Below are 20,565 nucleotides of genomic sequence, written 5' to 3'. Positions count from 1 at the left end.
GTAGCCCTTCACCCCAGCATGCTACAGGCCCAATATCAAGTCCCTAGGCCTCTTGGTGACTGAGAAGTAGTCGTTTGAAGATTATAGCCTATTTGACCAGTGTGACCTTGAATGAAGGTCAAGGTCATTTATTTGAACAAACTTTGTAGCCCTTCACCCAAGCATGCTACAGGACCAATATCAAGTCCCTGGGCCTCTTGGTTATTGAGAAGAAGTCGTTTGAAGATTATAGCCTATTTGACAAATGTAACCTTGAAGGAAGGTCAAGGTCATTTATTTGAACAAACTTTGTAGCCCTTCACCCCAGCATGCTACAGGCCCAATATCAAGTCCCTGGGCCTCTTGGTTATTGAGAAGAAACCGTTTGAAGATTATAGCCTATTTGACCCATGTGACCTTGACCTTCATTCAAGGTCATTTATTTGAACAAACTTTGTAGCCCTTCATGCAAGCATGCTACAGGTCTAATATCAAGTCCCTGGGCCTCTTGGTTATTGAGAAGAAGTCGTTTGAAGATTATAGCCTATATGACCCATGTGACCTTGACCTTCATTCAAGGTTATTTATTTGAACAAACTTTGTAGCCCTTCACGCAAGCATGCTACAGGTCTAATATCAAGTCCCTGGGCCTCTTGGTTATTGAGAAGAAGTCGTTTGAAGATTATAGCCTATATGACCCATGTGACCTTGAATGAAGGTCAAGGTCATTTATTTGAACACAATTTGTAGCCCTTCACCCCAGCATGCTACAGGCCCAATATCAAGTCCCTAGGCCTCTTGGTTACTGAGAAGTAGTCGTTTGAAGATTATAGCCTATTTGACCAGTGTGACCTTGAATGAAGGTCAAGGTCATTTATTTGAACAAACTTTGTAGCCCTTCACCCAAGCATGCTACAGGACCAATATCAAGTCCCTGGGCCTCTTGGTTATTGAGAAGAAGTCGTTTGAAGATTATAGCCTATTTGACAAATGTAACCTTGAAGGAAGGTCAAGGTCATTTATTTGAACAAACTTTGTAGCCCTTCATCCTAGCATGCTACAGGACCAATATCAAGTCCCTGGGCCTCTTGGTTATTGAGAAGAAGTTGTTTGAAGATTATAGCCTATTTGACCCATGTGACCTTGAATGAAGGTCAAAGTCATTTATTTGAACAAACTTTGTAGCCCTTCACCCAAGCATGCTACAGGACCAATAGCAAGTCCCTGGGCCTCCTGGTTATTGAGAAGAAGTCGTTTGAAGATTATAGCCTATTTGACCCGTGTGACCTTGAATGAAGGTCAAGGTCATTTATTTGAACAAACTTTGTAGCCCTTCACCCCAGCATGCTACAAGCCCAATATCAAGTCCCTGGGCCTCTTGGTTATTGAGAAGAAGTCGTTTGAAGATTATAGCCTATTGGACAAATGTGACCTTGAATGAAGGTCAAGGTCATTTATTTGAACAAACTTTGTAGCCCTTCACCCCAGCATGCTACAGGCCCAATATCAAGTCCCTGGGCCTCTTGGTTATTGAGAAGAAGTCGTTTGAAGATTATAGCCTATTTGACAAATGTAACCTTGAAGGAAGGTCAAGGTCATTTATTTGAACAAACTTTGTAGCCCTTTATCCCAGCATGCTACAGGCCCAATATCAAGTCCCTGGGCCTCTTGGTTATTGAGAAGAAGTCGTTTGAAGATTATAGCCTATTTGACCCATGTGACCTTGAATGAAGGTCAAGGTCATTTATTTGAACAAACTTTGTTGCCGTTCACCCCAGCATGCTACAGGCCCAATATCAAGTCTCTGGGCCTCTTGGTTATTGAGAAGAAGTCGTTTGAAGATTATAGCCTATTTGACCCATGTGACCTTGAATGAAGGTCAAGGTCATTTATTTGAACAGGTCAAGGTCATTTATTTGAACAAACTTGGTAGCCTTTCACCCCAGTATGCTACAGGCCCAATATGAAGTTCCTGGGCCTCTTGGTTATTGAGAAGAAGTCGTTTGAAGATTATAGCCTATTGGACAAATGTGACCTTGAATGAAGGTCAAGGTCATTTATTTGAACAAACTTTGTAGCCCTTCACCCCAGCATGCTACAGGCCCAATATCAAGTCCCTGGGCCTCTTGGTTATTGAGAAGAAGTCGTTTGAAGATTATAGCCTATTTGACAAATGTAACCTTGAAGGAAGGTCAAGGTCATTTATTTGAACAAACTTTGTAGCCCTTTATCCCAGCATGCTACAGGCCCAATATCAAGTCCCTGGGCCTCTTGGTTATTGAGAAGAAGTCGTTTGAAGATTATAGCCTATTTGACCCATGTGACCTTGAATGAAGGTCAAGGTCATTTATTTGAACAAACTTTGTTGCCGTTCACCCCAGCATGCTACAGGCCCAATATCAAGTCTCTGGGCCTCTTGGTTATTGAGAAGAAGTCGTTTGAAGATTATAGCCTATTTGACCCATGTGACCTTGAATGAAGGTCAAGGTCATTTATTTGAACAGGTCAAGGTCATTTATTTGAACAAACTTGGTAGCCTTTCACCCCAGTATGCTACAGGCCCAATATGAAGTTCCTGGGCCTCTTGGTTATTGAGAAGAAGTTGTTTAAATGAAAAAGTTGACGCCGGACAGACGGCCGGACGGACGACGGACGCCGCACCATGGCATAAGCTCACTTGCCCTTCGGGCAGGTGAGCTAAAAAGGAGAATACATATTACAAAAACAACCTTTATTTCACGTGAAAAGTAGAAAATGAAAGGACAAAAAAATTCATGATTTGACAACGAAAACTGAAGTTAACATACAACTACATATACAGTGTATTCACAAATTATACAGATGCACAAGTGGCTCTGGAACTCGCTAAAATAGTTACTATTAATAGTCTATGTTTATTTAAGAATTTGGAATTATTAGCATTAGCTTAAAGTGTGTTTAACATCTGATGGCAGTTGTTTAAATGTGATAAGGACAATCACAATTTAAATAACAATTTTACATTGATCAATCATTTCTGGTAAAACTAACTTTACAAAATTTTCCAAGATACAATTTTACAATTTTTTTCCTTTTAACACTCTTCAGGCTCATCCTAGATACCTATTTTAAGGAATATACACACACATGTTTTAAAGTAAAGGAGAAATGAGATTTACACTAGCCAAGTGATAATACTGTTGACTGTACACAAAGTAACTTGAAAACACATCAAGCTATGGCATAACTTCGTTGTTGGGGGAATGGTCATAAATATCATGACAACATTTCACATCATAGACGATACAAAATAAATAATACATCACAATATCCACGATATATTTGTCAATATACAACCTATTGCACTATAAAAACAATGACTCGCACCACTGTTTTACATATTATAATCAACATGCTATTTCTAACATAAACTTGCACTGTATCCCTTTACAATACTGCACTGTTTCTATCACAATTAACATATCTTACATTAAATAACATGCTAGCAGTATCTTCCTATTATTTTGGTTGAATGTTGGTTAGACAGAACATCTTGCACATGATTCAACTCCGACGCTCTCAATATCTTATTTAGTTAATGTAGCTATTTTCAAAAAAAAAAATTGCTTTACTTTGGGTTTTACAGGATTGTGGAAATAGTTTATAAATAAATATAATTAAACTACCGTATTGATTATTAAGCAATCACTGTTCTGCAGTTGAAATGATGAAATGTTCTGTTGAAAAACCTCAAAATCTCTGCAGATTTGTACTCTGGTAATACTGATATCATAAACTATGATTACAAAATAATAAGTAAAGATGACTGGTCATCTTTACTTATTGTTTACACACTTTTTATGTACCGGACTAGTGTATTCCATTTGGAATCCATCCTAGGGAGACTACCGGACATATAGATCTACCTACACCGTACGTTGGATCTCATTTTCTCTGTATGATTACAAAAGTATATGGTATAAACTTGCCCTATAAATCAGCATACATACAATATTTGGTCACAATTTCAAACAATGTATATCTTGGTGATAATAAATTTCATATAAAAAGAAGTTTAATATTCAACCATATTACAAGAATTTTATCAAAAATATAAATATATGTGTGTAACCAATCTGCAGTGACCATTGTTTTTGTTTACAAATATAAAATATGATACACTCGTGTAATATTTAAATTTCGCACACAGTTCAATATTTTACATTGTCAATATAACGCTACATGTACCTCCCTGTCATCTCTGTTTTAGCTTCTGGATGTCAACCCACAATGTCCTGTAATATCACCACTCACAAACATAATCTTTTATAATGATACAATGCACAAGACTTGTATTTTGCCTCTCACACACAACTTGTTCATTTCCATCCACAAAATGATACAAAACTCTCATTTTTCCTCTCACACACAAATTGTTCATTTATATCTACAAAATGATACAAAATATTCACACTGACTTGCACGCAATTTGTTCCACAAAATGATACAAAACTTTCCTTTTGCCTCCGACACACACAATTTGATCATTTATACCAACAAAATATTCACTTGTTCATTAATGTCTTCAGCAGTCTGTGACATTGACATTTTCAAGCACTAGTCCGGACAAGCAAAATGCAGTGTTTATTACAGCAAATATATTGAGATTCAAGGATTTTCCACTAGTCCGAACCAAAAAGTACTAGTCATGGGCATAGGACTAGTGGCTAACGTCGCAGACTGCTTCAGTACAGAAATGATGGAAAATTCATCCTCTTCTTCCAACAAAACTAGGAGTTGAAGCCCACTGTTTGACAAGATGGTATTTCAGATTTTGTCTCGCCATGCTTTTCACTCCTACAGATCTCTGTTTTTCACCATGCTTTTCACTTCTACGGATTTCCGTTTTTCACCAAACTTTTCACTCCTACAGATTTCTGTTTTAAGTATATATACATGTACTTCAGAAAACCATAGTTATATGTTCTGGTTTGGTGTAAACTGAACTACAAAGCATCATGGCTGTCGCCCATCATCATGACAACTTACTCCAGCTGTTGTAGGATAGGAAAATGTTTACCACAAAACTAGCACCCAGCACAAAACCGATGAATCCTGGGGACCTCCAGAAAGCTGTTAAGCAAAGAACAATCAAATTAAGTTAAACAAAGGTTAAGTATGATTCAGAATATAATACTGAAAATGGATTTCTAAATACAGTGGAACTTCGTTAACTCGAACTCGGAAAACTCGAATACCCCGCTTAACTCGAAGTACTTCGTCTGTCCCGGCCGAATTCTCTCTTTATCTTATAGCTAGTAAAAAAACTCAGAAAAGTCGAATTTGGAAAACTCGAAAAACTCGGATAATACGAAGTGAAAATTTGGTCCCAACAATAAAAATCCTACTTGAAATGATCGAATAACCGGAAGTATCATTTTTGTTTCCATTAACGATTGGTGGTAAACGCAGACATTTTTTCAACATCGAAATTCCGTTTGTATCAGCACTACAATTAAACCTACCGATTGTTATAAGTGTTTCATAAATTCATTAAAGAAATTGTCGGTGGAATCTTATAACAATAACTGTCGGTCACAAAAGGTACCGTTTTACTTACATCAGGTAATTTCCTAAGGCAGTCGCCGATAATAGTACACCTGATAGTCAACAACTAATCTACCCGCTCGCTGAAGCGGAACTAATCTCTGACACACCGGTAGATCTACTCGGCTGATGTTTTTACAGGTGTAGAAATGAAACAGTCACCAGTGCCTCTTAAATCTTTAAACTGCTGAAACAATAGCATAATTACTGATGAGGTGTTCAGAGTATGACTGTAACGGTCAGTGCTGTCTATTAAATCGGATAAAATGCCAACTCAGTTACATTAACATTTTATACGCACATGCGCAGCCCAACTTCCTGTGCTAATACACATGGAAATGGCGTGGTTGTTGGTAAAACGTAGGTAGGACTATCAAACAGTATTTTATATGTCCAATATAAGATAATGGTTCTGTTACGTTTTACATATAATCTGTGTTAAATTTAAACGGTCATTTGATATAACATTAATAAATTGTTATTCGGTTGAATTCCATTTTATTGTTATTCCTTTTGCAAACATGACATGTACATCGGATCGTTATTGAAGCGACTAAGAGAAAGAAACTTTATCGAGACTGTATATCGGCAAAACTACGAGTGACAGAACGAAATATTGCATATACATTTATATGTATTGACCAGCCTTTACACTTAACTGATGAGCGACAGAGCGGAGTTATAATGATTATATAATGTTGTCAAATATTGACCAAACTTTGCAACGAAAATGACAACTCGCTTAATTCGATCACTCGGATAACACGAAGTTTTCTCGTGGTCCCGACGACTTCGGGTTAACAAAGTTCCACTGTATCAGCACAGTCCCTCTCCGAATATGAACAAATGCTTTTTTATGACAGGCAAATATACTTATGTGCTAAAATGAAGCAAGAATGAATTGCCTGCAGATCATGATCAACTGTCTGCACTTAAATTACAGTGTTGCATGTATCAACACCAATATTTTACTGTCATTATTATGGTATAATTATAAGTAATTATTCTCCTGGAACAAGTATGAGGAATTTAGTCTTTATACATGAAATTCCAGAGACAAACCTACAGTCTCCCTGGTTCCCAGTGGTGGAATAACAAATACATAATACTTATTATAAAGTGGTGTAACGATGCATCATCTATCTTTGATTTGCAATTGTATCTCAATACTTGAAAATTTGTAGTTATCTCCCTTGACCAAAGTTAGCTTACGTTTTGAAGTAAACAACATGGTTGACAAGGCCGTTCCAGCAACTGATGAAACTGCCTGTTGGAGTTCTTTCAAATCCAAATTATCTTAATTCAAGAACGTTTTGTGGGAAATGGATAAAATGTCTTTTTTGTAACAAATGTAGACTAAGATTCCGGAAATACCACAAACACAAATTAAACATGACTACTGTACGATGGAATACCAGATATCCGATAGGTCATCAGCTTCTCATATATATCGTGATACGTACCATATCCTGACCCCTGTATCGCGATACGAATCGTATAGCTACCCACCTTGCGATACACAGCTCTAATAATAATAACGACTATGTACCATAAATATACTTTGTAACTCAAATACAACTGTAAAAGGATATTATTTTACAACATAGCATTGTCTTTCCACTTACCTTTGGCCTTAGTTTCTGATTGTGTTGTACTGTCCACTGGACACATTGAGGAGGCTGTCGACCGATTATCCATGTCCTGGAATTCTTCCATTTTGTTGATGGCATGGTTACGTACACTCCAACTTTTTCCAACAGATTCATTACAGGAAGAGAAGCGACCACTCACTGTTGTTCCATTGTCATAAAAATGCGATTTTGAAATTGGTGTATTGAAATTTCCACTGAAGCACGAACCTTTCTCGTCAAATGTGCCAGGATTGTCTCCCTTGAATGATGTATTGTCATTGAAAATGGATGTCTTGTCTGAAAATATGTTTTGAGTTGGGTTGGTGTGTCCCAAGGAAAAATTTGTAGTCCTGCTATCAACTTTGAACATTGAGGTTTCTCTTTTGACTTGTAAGAAAGGGTTATCTGGAAAATGAATATTCAAAATTATTCAGTCAATTATTGCAGAAATAGATATGGACAATATTGTTTGAGTAATCTTTTAAATACAGATCTTCACAATCTATACCAATAACTTATTTCAATCTTTTTTCAACACAGAAGAAGATTTATTGACTCTTTATCATTGACCAGTTGGAAGATAACTAAATTTGTTGACAGTCAAATTTTAACAATAGCTTTTCATTTCACTTGTAGTAAAGCATGACATCTGACCATTTTGTCTTGAACGATGATCCTCAAATTCTCATAAAGTGTAGGTATTGATATTACGATACTATGGTGCCTATATTAAAGAAATCTGTCCAGAGATTAAATAGATATCTTGTTTAATAGCTTTTTGTTACAGAAAAGTGCAAGAACTGATGCAAAGACAAAGCCATTACTATATATTCCTCTGAACTAAGTAGTGATGTAATGGCATTCCCTATTTCTTACCAGCTCTGTTCTGACTGGTCCAAGCCCCAGTGTGATTGACTTGCAGTTTGGCTGGACTAATGAGTGGACGACTGTGTCTTTCCTGTAAGGCTTGGCCAAAGGAGAATCCGGTCTTGGAGACTGGTTGACCGGTCGTAAATGAAGAATAGCCAAATAAACCTGTAAAAGGATAAATGGGTTAGTGTCTTTGATTACCATCCCTGAAAATACCAAGACGAAAGCGTCCATGTCTTTCAAATTACCTCCCCTGAAACTGTCCATGTCTTTGATAATTACCTCCCCTGAAACGGTCCATGTCTTTGATAATTACCTCCCCTGAAACTATCAGGATTAAAGTGTCCATGTCTTTGATAATTACCTCCCTTGAACTGTCCATGTCTTTGATAATTACCTCCCTTGAACTGTCCATATCTTTGATAATTACCTCCCCTGAAACTATCTGGAAGAAAGAGTCAGTGTCGTTGTTAATTACCTCCCTTGAAACTATCGCCTGGTTTACCCTCACGTGAAATTGTTGCTTAACTTTCAGTAAATGTGATTCTTGTGTGCTGGTCACCACTGGTAATATTGTACAGGGAATTGATTTTGTTGTGATTATATCTGAATTTATTGTGCCTGTCGGCAGGAATTCCTGTACATTTGGAGAGACAGGCAATGAATGATCACAATGCATAAAGTGGAAGGCGGAGAAATGTTTACAAAGGTACTATTGTTTGTTAGTTTATTTGCACAGTTTATCACCCCACAAACAGCCAGGGTTGATTTAAGTTTCACTGTAGTAGCTGGTGGCTACCTCATTTAATAACACATTGCGGGCCTATTGCATGCTATACAGAGCAATTGGTGTAAAGTGTATTATGATAGAGTATGATATATTTCAGAAATAGTATATCCCAACCAATCAGTTATGTTTGTCTCATCTTGAAATCAACAATTGGAATGTTTTGATGGGTTTTCACTGGTCCATTTGGCCTTTTTGAACATTGAATATAAGATTTTTTGCATTGATCTTGTCCTTATTGCCTCCTAAAGCAGATAAATTGAAAAAGACACCCTCATTTGTCAGCAGTCGTTTCTTCAAACTAAACAGAAGGTCCACATTAAATCTAAAAGATATTCCACTAATGAGAAAAAATCCCAGGACAAACTTTGATATATTTTTATATGAAATTAAAATACAAATACCAGAAGGTGATCTTTTCAAGCTGGCTGTTCCAATGGAGAATGACCCCAGGTCTGACAATGCATCGTCCAGTCGGTCAGTCTTTTGAGGAATCTGGCTGGACATATTATGATGGTCATATACCTGTCTATACGCTGCTTCACTCACTGACCGTAGGGGGCTACTATCGGTCAAGGTACTATCTGACCCTCGGGAAGAACGGCTATTATCCAACGAGAGTCTGTACCAAAGTAACAAACAGTATATAACTAGGGTGTTCCCTGTAGTTTTAGTTTTTAGGGTCCATGCGACTCCCAGACTCAATTTTGTCACATTATACTTCAGATTTCTATGTTCAACTATATTACAGTTTTTTTTTCACTTTGAAATCTTTGCCATATATAGAGATAAAGACTAATTCTAGTTGAACTTTCATTAATAAAATCTTTTTTCACTCTTATAAACATTTGTTTTAAGAAACATTCTGCATGGTTACAAACTTCCAGTACATTGTTTCTATTGCAGCTACAATACAACTAGCTTTCAAGTCAAAAAAAGAAATGCTTATTCTTTCATTTGATAATCATGCATTTATCCATTTTACATGTCCCTGCAAATGTTAAGATGAATCTGCATCAAGGAAAACACTGTATACCACACATCGCATGATAAATCTAGTTTTTTCCAGCAGTAAAATGCAGTTATCTCCCCTATATCCAACCACTAAAATTATTGAAAATTTCACCCTTTTCATTTCAAATTCAAAGCATGTTTTCTGTTTCCAAAGTTTTTTTTTGTCACTGACCCGTCAAAACAGAAAGACTAGAATAGAAACTACTCCAACAATGTTAGAGGTTTTACACGGCGAGATACTTTTGACAGGCGCCGTGTAACCTCTAACTGCCCATAGCTGATTTTCCCGATGCTGACGAAGAAATTTTCGAAGTTCGTTTATTGAAAAAATATAGCGTGTCAACTTACATTTAAATGATTAACGGTGTCCAATATATATTTCTTTCCATAATCCAATGATTAAATGAGAATAATTTCGTAACAAACACATACTATGAAGTTTTCTTCTTCCGAAGCGGAGCAGAGCGCAAGCAGACAATACTGCCGTTAGTGATAGTAGAAATACCACGTGATTTGCCGGTTAATACAAAAATGGATTACAACCTATGTCCTACGAGCGGAATACAACAAAGTCCGTATCATTTCGTTCCATTTGAAATAAGCAAACCTATTTTGTATCAACCTTTAGGCAGCCATTTTTAAAAACGACTAGAAAAGTGCTACAACGACATGGGCATGTATTTTGTGTGTTATACACCGTATTATACTATATATTTGTGTCTGTGACATACATATGGGATAAATATTGCATACATGATACGTAGACATCGTTGTAATGACCTGTCAACCTCTTACGTGTTTTTTTCAAGCATATTTAGTTCCGCCCGGATTTCGGGCGGAAACTGCATCAAAGAATTAGTGCTTTGGAAATAAGAGGTCGCAGTCGGCAAAATAATATCCGATGGAAAAAGAGCCGACCAGCGACCTCTTATGTTATAGGAGTAGAATAGAAACATGTTCAGTGCTTTTCCTGACCAATTTTGGAGACTACCATCTGGCAGAAAATTTTATTTTGCAGCAAAAATGTAAAATAAGGACAAAAACGGGAAAAACAGATATAATATTAGATTTGTTGTCCTCACATTGAAAATGATAGATTGAAGGATTTGGGGAATTTCAATAACTTCATTTAAGGAGAAATAAGCAAATACACAATTTGGAATTGGGACTACATTTGGGAAAAATTATCAGGCATTAAATTGGGAAAATTCAGCATTTTTGGCCTAGGGGAAATCGCAAAAATGGCCACCGACTACTGTAAAAAGTTGTACCTTTTCATGCTAATATTAGGTTGTGACCGACTCGTCCTGGTGACCAACAGACATAAGAATCCAGTCATTGTATTCAGGCTGTGGTGGATACAACTCACAACTGGTGTCCACCCTTGACCAAACAAAATCTGTCCAATCTGACCATCCACTAGCAGGGTTAATATCCAGAGTGGGATGTTCACAGCGTCCATTACATGTAGTCTGGAAATGTACAACGGTATAATTATCAAGGGACCAAGACGTTAGAAATCAATCGATAGTTCTCAATCATGTTATTTATATGAAACCTATTTATATTTTACCAGCCTATATATACAGAATTATCACTGAGCTTTTTTCTGGTAAACCAAATCCTTGTATTTTTTTTAATTTCACCACACCATTCAATGAAACATCATTTTTAGTTGGCTAGAACCAAAACAAAAAAATCTTGTTTTCTCGCAGTTTTGCTGTTGTTTTCATATTCTCACGGTTTTTGCTCTCACATTCAGACAGTCTCACTTCCTCATCATCCTGTTCTCACATTCTCAGTCTTATACTCACATTCTTTCTTTAATAACCTTGGGTTGATAGAGTGATAACACAAAATTTGTTATTTGGCCTGAAAGACCAACATTCTTATTTCATCAAATCAAATTATTGCACGACTTTTCAATGGGAGAACATTTTTCATCAAATAAAAGGAAAATCTTTACCTATTTTTACCAATAAATAGCTTCGCCAAGAAGCAGGTGAGAATTCCAGCGCCATCGAGGATATCAATCTTCATCAGAGCCAAGTGAATAACAGGGATGAAATATGATGTTGGCAGCCATTTTGTCTGCCATTGTTGCTGCAAGGTGTGAAAATGTATCACAAAAAGCGTCAGGGCACATATGCTTGATAATGTTGTCATGGCAACTGACAGCGGAACACCAGGGCTTGTGTGGAGAAGTGAAGTTACTTTGCCTGCAGGAGACATCTGTTAAATAATATAAATATTTACAATGTACAATATATACTGAAATCTTAATTCATAGTTTTAAAGATAAAATAAATCCTTGGGTATTACATGTCCTGAATTAATTCCTCTCTTTCTGCACAGAAGGGAATATAACTGAGATGATTTCCTGTAAACCAGTTTGTCTTTCTATACTAATGTGTGGTTCACCTGTTGGCTAGCAGCAAGACTATAAATCATGTTAATTTTGTTTATTTTACAACTTTGAGAACATTGGTGAAAAACAGGAATCAGGGCTCAAAGTGGATATTTTTACCAGGTGGCCTATTTGGCTACTAAGTCATACAATCTAAGCGCCAATTGGAAAAGTCAGTCGCCCGGCCAAGTTGTCTTACAATTAAAAACAAGAGGCCCAATGGGCCTGTATCGCTCACCTGGCTCTACAGCAAATTTGCAGTTGATTGAGGTCATTTCTACAGATACTATGCTGATTCAGATAACAACTTTATTCAAATATCAGAGTAAGCTAGGTTTATTCATGTCAATATATTTTCTAGTCATTCATTCCAGCATTCTATTTGCCTAAGATCGGATCTTGGTGACTCTTAGCTCTGAGCATGCTACAAACAGGCCAAATATCAAGTCCCTTGGCCTCTTGGTTATTGAGAAGTGATTTGAAGATTATAGCCTATTTTGACCCGTGACCTTGAATGAAGGTCAAGGTCATCTATTTGAACAAACTTGGTAGTCCTTCATCCCAGCATGCTACAGGCCCAATATGAAGTTCCTGGGCCTCTTGGTTATTCAGAAGAAGTCGTTTGAAGATTATAACCTATTTGACCCCTGTGACCTTGAATGAAGGTCAAGGTCATCTATTTGAACAAATTTGGTAGTCCTTCATCCCAGCATGCTACAGGCCCAATATCAAGTCCCTGGGCCTCTTGGTTATTGAGAAGAAATTGTTTGAAGATTATAGCCTATTTGACCCCTGTGACCTTGAATGAAGGTTAAGGTCATTTATTTGAACAAACTTGGTAGCCCTTCATCCCAGCATGCTACAGGCCCAATATCAAGTCCCTGGGCCTCTTGGTTATTGAGAAGAATTTGTTTGAAGATTATATTCTATTTGACCCCTGTGACCTTAAATGAAGGTCAAGGTCATTTATTTGAACAAACTTGGTAGCGCTCCATCCCAGCATGCTACAGGCCCAATATCAAGTCCCTGGGCCTCTTGGTTATTGAGAAGTAGTTGTTTGAAGATAACAGTATATTTGACCCATGTGACCTTGAATGAAGGTCAAGGTCATTCATTTGAACAAACCTGATTGCCCTTTCCCCCAGCATGCTACAGGCCCAATATCAAGTCCCTGAGCCTCTTGGTTATTGAGAAGAAGTTGTTTGAAGATTATAACCTATTTGACTCACGTGACCTTGAATGAAGGTCAAGGTCATTTATTTGAACAAACTTGGTAGCCCTGCACCCCAGCATACTACAGGCATAATATCAAGTCCCTGGGGCTCTTGGTTATTCAGAAGAAGTCGTTTGAAGATTATAGCCTATTTGACCCCTGTGACCTTGAATAAAGGTCAAGGTCATTTATTTGAACAAACTTTGTAGCCCTTTACCCCAGCATGCTACAGGCCCAATATCAAGTCCCTGGGCCTCTTGGTTATTCAGAAGAAGTTGTTTGAAGAGTATAGCCTATTTGACCAATGTGACCTTGAATGAAGGTCAAGGTCATTTATTTGAACAAACTTGGTAGCCCTTCACCCCAGCATGCTACAGGCCCAATATCAAGTCCCTGGGCCTCTTGGTTATTCAGAAGAAGTCGTTTGAAGAGTATAGCCTATTTGACCCCTGTGACCTTGAATGAAGGTCAAGGTCATTTATTTGAACAAACTTGGTAGCCCTTCGCCCCAGCATGCTACAGGCCCAATATCAAGTCCCTGGGCCTCTTGGTTATTGAGAAGAAGTCGTTTGAAGATTATAGCCTATTTGACCCCTGTGACCTTGAATGAAGGTCAAGGTCATTCATTTGAACAAACTTGGTAGCCCTTCACCCCAGCATGCTACAGGCCCAATATCAAGTCCTTGGGCCTCTTGGTTATTGAGAAGAAGTTGTTTAAATGAAAAAGTTGACGCCGGACGGCCGGACGGCCGGACAGCCGGACGGACGACGGACGCCGCACCACGGCATAAGCTCACTTGCCCTTCGGGCAGGTGAACTAATAATAATCTTTTAATTCTTTAGTTCAGTATAATATTTCTCTGTAACTTTTTCAATTGTTAACATAATTTTAGCATTGATAGCAACCTTTGAAAGGTTAACCAAATCGCAAATTTACACAATTTTTTAGTGGCCATGCAGGCCCCTTATAGGTCAATAACTGGTCGCAAATGGTGAATTTAAGGTGCCATGGCCACTAAAATAGGCAAAGCTTTGATCCCTGGGAATATCAGCTTATATTATATCAACTTCAATCAATGATTCTTGAGAGAAACTATAAAATAGGAGAATCAACACACTTGTTGTTTTAAGTTGGGATCTTCTTCGATGGGTACCTAAACAGTATTTAATAGTGATCCTTCCAATGTTGGATATGTTATATATTGAAATAAAGGCATCTCATCATCCATGAATGTTTATCTTCCTTACTGTAGAGTATTTGCATCACAGGTTTTGACAACAAGGTGACCATAACTGGGTCTGATAAAGACGGTGAAGTGGTTGAGACATGTCAACGACATCTAGACCACAATAACAATGATAATTAGTGATTTTCCTATAATTTTTCCACTGGGTCCAGGGTCTATTGAATTGGGAATTTCTACACGACAAAATGTGACATTGGGAAAAACAAAAGCTATTGAAATTCATACAAATTTCAGTTTTTCTTTGATGAATATTGTCTTTATATTATTTTTTATTTCATTTTGTTATCTGTTGCTGTTTTTTCTTTTTTCAATAAATTGCCTTGATATATAGGTCATTGTATATAAATCATACTTAATCATTCAAAAGTGACTTCATAATTGGGAATTTTTCAGTGGCAAAATTGGAATTTTCACAAGATGTTTTTAGGGGAATGCATCCTTTTAACAGACCCTATTTCTATTGCAGGAAAATCCCTGATCATTCTTGGATGTTGAAGCCTTTTTTTCCAAATATTATGAAATATTATTATCCATCTTGTGCAAAACCTTTTTAAAAAGTATAAGCCTAATTTTTTCTTAGTTAGTCAATTTGATTTATTTTAATTCATTGTTTCTATGCTCAGACAGAACATTGGTCTTCCTTCATCATTTGTGTCCATGTTATGTTACAGATTCTGACAACAAAACCTGATACCTACCTTTTCTTCAAAAGACTTCTCCGAGGACTTTGACATGTTGGCAGCGACTTGGTCGAGATTTGCTCCTAACACATGAGCCTGTTTATCGAGTTCCATATTGATTGTCCCCTGACAGACGTCACACAGACGGTACACCCGCTCCAGGTGCTGCTCAAATGCTTCAACCTCGGCATCAAACTTGTTCTGTGGAATCCAGATCATACTACATCAATGTTAGGCAGAGGTCAAGGTCACAGCTGCTTCAGTGGCTTAGGGCTTTTCGTGCACGCACAAATTTGACCCCAGATTCATGTATCATTGTAATCACAAACTTCCTAAAAAATCTGCTTTCTCTAAAAGAGATTAACTTCAATTTATGTTAAATGAATGCTGAAGCAATGCCTTTTTCAGTTTTATTCAACCATCTCTGCATAAATCTAATCTATGATACCATTCTACTACTGTATTTTACCGGGGATAAGCCCAGGGGGCTAGTGCACTGAAAATGGGTAAAAGTGGGGGTTAGGCTTATCCCCGAATAAGACCCTATGCAAGAAGGGAAAAAAAATTGGCCGCCATCTTGGATTACAACATGAAAGAGGATAGCCCGATCTACATCAATAATATATGACTGACATGTTTTTTAAGAATAATGCAATACATCGTTTATTCCTTTCGGATCTTGTCAATGAATCGCAGGTGACATAATCGTAAGTCACAAGGAAAATGTGTTCAATTACCACATAATTTGTGAAGACAAATAAGAATGTATGAACCATTTCCCATCGTTTATTTTCACACAAGTAGATAAAGGCGCCAACAACTAAGAAATATTTTGTAGAATATGTATAGGTTCAAACGATTTAGTTGTTATTTAAAAACAGCTACCTACTGACATCTTTTCTGGTAAAATCTATACCTGCTTTGTACAATAATCACCCAGCAAAATTCCAAAATTCTGTTGATACGATACTGAATTTTGGGTCTTTGGCTAATTTTCCAAAAAGTCTAACAAGTCCCTGTGACCTATATTATATATAATTTTTTTCTATCAAAAGAATTTCTTTCAAATTTCAACCAAACCATTCAGGATACAGGTTCAAACAATTTAGTTGTTATCTAAAAACAGCTATCTACTGACAACTTTTCGGATAAAATCTACACCTGCTTTGTGCAATCACCAAAATAAACTCCAAAACTCTGGAGATATGCCACAAAATTTCCCAATTTTGGGTCTGGGACCAATTTTCCAAAAAGACCAGATAGGTCACTTTGGTTATTTATTATTTTTTCTACCAAAAGAAATTCTTTCAAATTTCAACCAAACCTACCTCGTTAAATGGTACAAAAGCAGCTAGCTGTCGAACCTTTAAGAGCTGATTTTGATTACACTCATCACACAATAAAGAGTCTTTACTGATAAATTCATCAGTTTTGCAGTTTATGGGATAGTTCATACTCTCACTGTACTGGGCTGGAATGGGTTTGTTGTAATGGCCATCCTGAAATTAATCAACAGCTGAATTAGTAACAAGTAATTTCTAGATTTTGAGTTTATTCATAGACTAGAGAAAGTTTTGGCTAACAGTATTGAATGATGATCTCAATATCAATGACAAACAGTCTTACCAGTTAGTTAAACTTACACACACAACAAATCATATCAAGCGTTTTTCTAGGGCATTTGAGAAATTGTCATCCGGTAGATATTGGTAATTTAAACTAATTTTACATACAGGAAAGTGTAAAATTAGGGAGGAAAATGGGGTTCACTGGTTGCTAGCTTATATAGATCATGTGTACATCAACATATTTTTTTATATATAGATTTGATTGAATTATTTGCTTCAGAACTGTACTTTGAATTGTCAAGTTTCCACTGGAGCCCCTCACCAGATCGAGATCTCTCCATCAAGATATACTATACATCTAAGTATTGGTTTAATTTTTAAGGGCCTGAAGAAAAACTTCAAAATAGACCAATATCCATCTCAGCCGGCATCTGAACTGCCACAAAAGCACAAACAATCGATGCACTACAAAATTATATTATGATTGTGTGGGTATCACTGCAAGTAAAATCCAACCTCTCTAAATCCATTGTACTGCTCGCAGTCAGGACAATCCCAGCAATTCTTGTTTCCATAGGGAACCACAGTCACCTTCTCACAGAACCAACATTCAACTTTAATCGGAAATTTAGGTCTGTAAATAACAAAAACACTTTTAAAGGAATGTAGCATTGTAGGACTGATCACCTTTTTTCCAACATCTGCTAAATCTTATAATTAACTTATCAAATGATTTATACAGCTAGATCATGATCAGATCATCTAGAAAATTAATATACTGTATTCATATAAGATATGCAGGGCTTTTTTTGGGGCCGAAATTCGGCCCCATTCCCCACGACAAAATTAGATATTTTTTCCAATCCGACCAGTTAAAATTCCCAATCAAATGATCTAAAAAAAAATTTGTATGTCTTTAAAAATCTGGATGGTGCCGTCCCGTCTACGTTTCATTGGTTATTCTGGCCTGATAAAGGGAGATAATGCTTTAGAGTCTAAATAAATATATCATAATAGCATAGATCCGTATTTGTGTCTAATTCTTATTTTTACCATTATGCCCATTTTTCCCAATTTACCTAGCCTGTTGCCACGCATTTTTTCCCAATCCCAAAGTGGTGAAAAAAAAGCCCTGACATGATAACCTGTCAATGATGCCTTCATTCACAGTGAATGTTAAGGAAATTTGGAAAATAAAATTGAACTATATCATGCATAAATATTAATTATTAAAACCTAAATTATGTATTCTGATACTGTATTAGTGTATAATGACCATTGATATCTGAATTAATATGATATCATCACAGGTACTCAACTCATCTGTCAATACACTTAATATTAAATTAATAGAATGTCAAATTGAGTGTATTGACGAGGCACAGGGATATGTATAGTCTTCTATTAAAACAGCAAGAAATATACCTTAATATGTATGTAATGAATGTATTTCTGGCTATTTTTTAAATGTAAGACTAGACCCTGTTAGCAATGCGAGTGATTACATTGAATAACAGAAACTTTAATGTTCCGTTCATTATTCAATTTGAATTAAATTGTACTAAAAATAATGGTTGTAGATCTAGACTACAGACATATACAATTATAATCATAACATTGACATAAATATGATGAACCATAGGAATCGGACACAAGTGCCCATGATACGATTTGTATTTATGAGGCCAAGGTATGATATATTTTTAAAAAGAAATAAGCATGCGATCGTAATACACAAATTTACTTGTCTATAACGTAACATTTTGATTAAAAACATCATAATCAAATCATGTCCACAAATTCCTGGTTCATACATGTAATGTGCTAGTTTTACAGTTTAAAACAAAACATACTACACACTCGGGAGATGAATAAATTATATATATCACAATGGTTCTACCTTGTAGCTATCTATCGAAATCTTCAAAATCTGTTTCAATCTAAATATGTAAATACGACTCCTACTTTATTCATCAACCGGCGGGAAACAATCAACCAGCTGTCAACGAGAAAAATGCATGTCAACGGATTTGAAACATTTTGTGAACAATACAAACCTCAGATATTTGTATAATACAATACAAATGACAACAGATGACACTGCTGCAAATAGTAACATGTAAATCATGGTGTCTGAGCACGTGAACAAAGCCAAGAAGTTTATAACAGCAAGTTTTCAATTTCGCCGGCTCCACATGGGGGATTCCGGAAGTGGCATAAAGGGAGGTAACTCTTGTTGGCTGGTGTGCATTTTTGGCATGATCATGGAATATTGGCGTGTAGCACAAATGATACATTTTTAAAACATTAAGATTTTAACTATACTTAACGTTGAATAGCGATAATTGCATTGATCTTTATAAATCTATATTTTTTTCCGTTCAGAAATAATGACATGGAAAATATAGAGCGCTCAATCTCGTTAATAAACATTCTTACTACTTTCACTAACAATTTACATTATTAATCAATTATATTACCTTTTATTAAAACTGTAACAGTTTAAAACTCGATTTTTACATCAATAATTCGACACATTCTTGATATTAGAAAATAATTCCTGATAAATAGTAAAACGGCGCCTTATTATGGTCCTAATATCAGGAAATGATTTTTTAAGATGTTAAGAAAATGATTTTTCACATATATAAAAACTGATTTTTTGATATTAAAACAAGACTTGATTTTTTTTTTAATTAAAATTGCTATTTAAAAAATGAATGAACAGAAGACTAGTCTAAATTTATTGAATTTATTTATTTATTTATTTTTTGTTACATCAGAAGTAGTAAAACGGCACCTCATATATTTAGACTCAATTAAAGCATAGTAAATCTACTTTGTTTGTAATTAAACATTTCTTAATGGAGGGAATAAAGAAAATAATTTACACCGTGAAACGATCCACCATACGAACTTTGTATAAATACAAAGAAATCTTCGCGTCAAGAAATGAATTGATAAAAATAGTTTTTGTATTATAAGCCAATAGTTAGGAATTTTCTAAATAAGCATAGCATTGAAATAAAAAGAGCTCTAATGTTAAGTCCTGATAAGATTTTATTTTTATTAGGATTTTTTTCAAGAACGAAAGACAGCTAGACAATGCATAAACTTTACGGGGCGCCGTTTTACATTTTATTCCAATCTTCACGGTATCACCTATTCAAAAGTTAACGTAGTGATATCGCATAGTAATAATATTGGGGCACCGTTTTCCTATCTCAATCCATTTAGTGATATCATTTAGTCGTTTAATTAAGTAATACCACTACTTAGAGATATCACTTAGAAGTTTGAATAGGTGATATCATTTACTCGTTTAATTAAGTAATACCACTACTTAGAGATATCACTTAGAAGTTTGAATAGGTGATATCATTTAGTCGTTTAATTAAGTAATACCACTACTTAGAGATATCACTTAGAAGTTTGAATAGGTGATATCATTTAGTCGTTTAAGTGATATTGATATCACTCATTCCAAACTTTTAAGTGATATCACTTATTCGGTTAAATAATATACCTAAAACGGCTAAAGAATATCACTTAAAAGCTTTGAATGAGTGATGTCAATTGTTCA

General features: G+C 36.1%; 1 protein-coding gene across 1 annotated transcript; it reads right to left on the bottom strand.

The window, feature by feature from the left end:
- Positions 1 to 2,691: 2,691 nt before the first annotated feature.
- On the bottom strand, positions 2,692 to 19,224 carry LOC117345013 (transmembrane protein 201-like). The gene is made up of 10 exons (XM_033907936.1): positions 19,040 to 19,224; positions 17,499 to 17,616; positions 16,743 to 16,913; positions 15,433 to 15,615; positions 11,834 to 12,099; positions 11,139 to 11,339; positions 9,258 to 9,475; positions 8,073 to 8,231; positions 7,191 to 7,601; positions 2,692 to 5,091 (listed from the first exon to the last, which is right to left on the bottom strand). The coding sequence occupies exons 1-10, from the start codon at positions 19,108 to 19,110 to the stop codon at positions 4,994 to 4,996; spliced, it is 1,896 nt and encodes a 631-aa protein (XP_033763827.1). The 5' UTR covers positions 19,111 to 19,224; the 3' UTR covers positions 2,692 to 4,993.
- Between the last annotated feature and the right edge of the window lie 1,341 nt (positions 19,225 to 20,565).

This window comes from Pecten maximus, chromosome 16 (genome assembly GCF_902652985.1).
Source record: "Pecten maximus chromosome 16, xPecMax1.1, whole genome shotgun sequence".
NCBI lineage: Eukaryota > Metazoa > Mollusca > Bivalvia > Pectinida > Pectinidae > Pecten > Pecten maximus.
This window is presented reverse-complemented; position numbering and strand designations above follow the sequence as displayed.

Excerpts from the sequence above, each read along its gene's own strand:
- LOC117345013 (XM_033907936.1), bottom strand. The coding sequence starts at position 19,110 with ATGATTTACATGTTACTATTTGCAGCAGTGTCATCTGTTGTCATTTGT. Across the intron at positions 11,340-11,833 it reads CTATTTATTGGTAAAAATAG|ACTACATGTAATGGACGCTG; the intron begins GTAAAGATTTTC and ends GTACATTTCCAG. Across the intron at positions 7,602-8,072 it reads GACCAGTCAGAACAGAGCTG|ATAACCCTTTCTTACAAGTC; the intron begins GTAAGAAATAGG and ends TTCATTTTCCAG.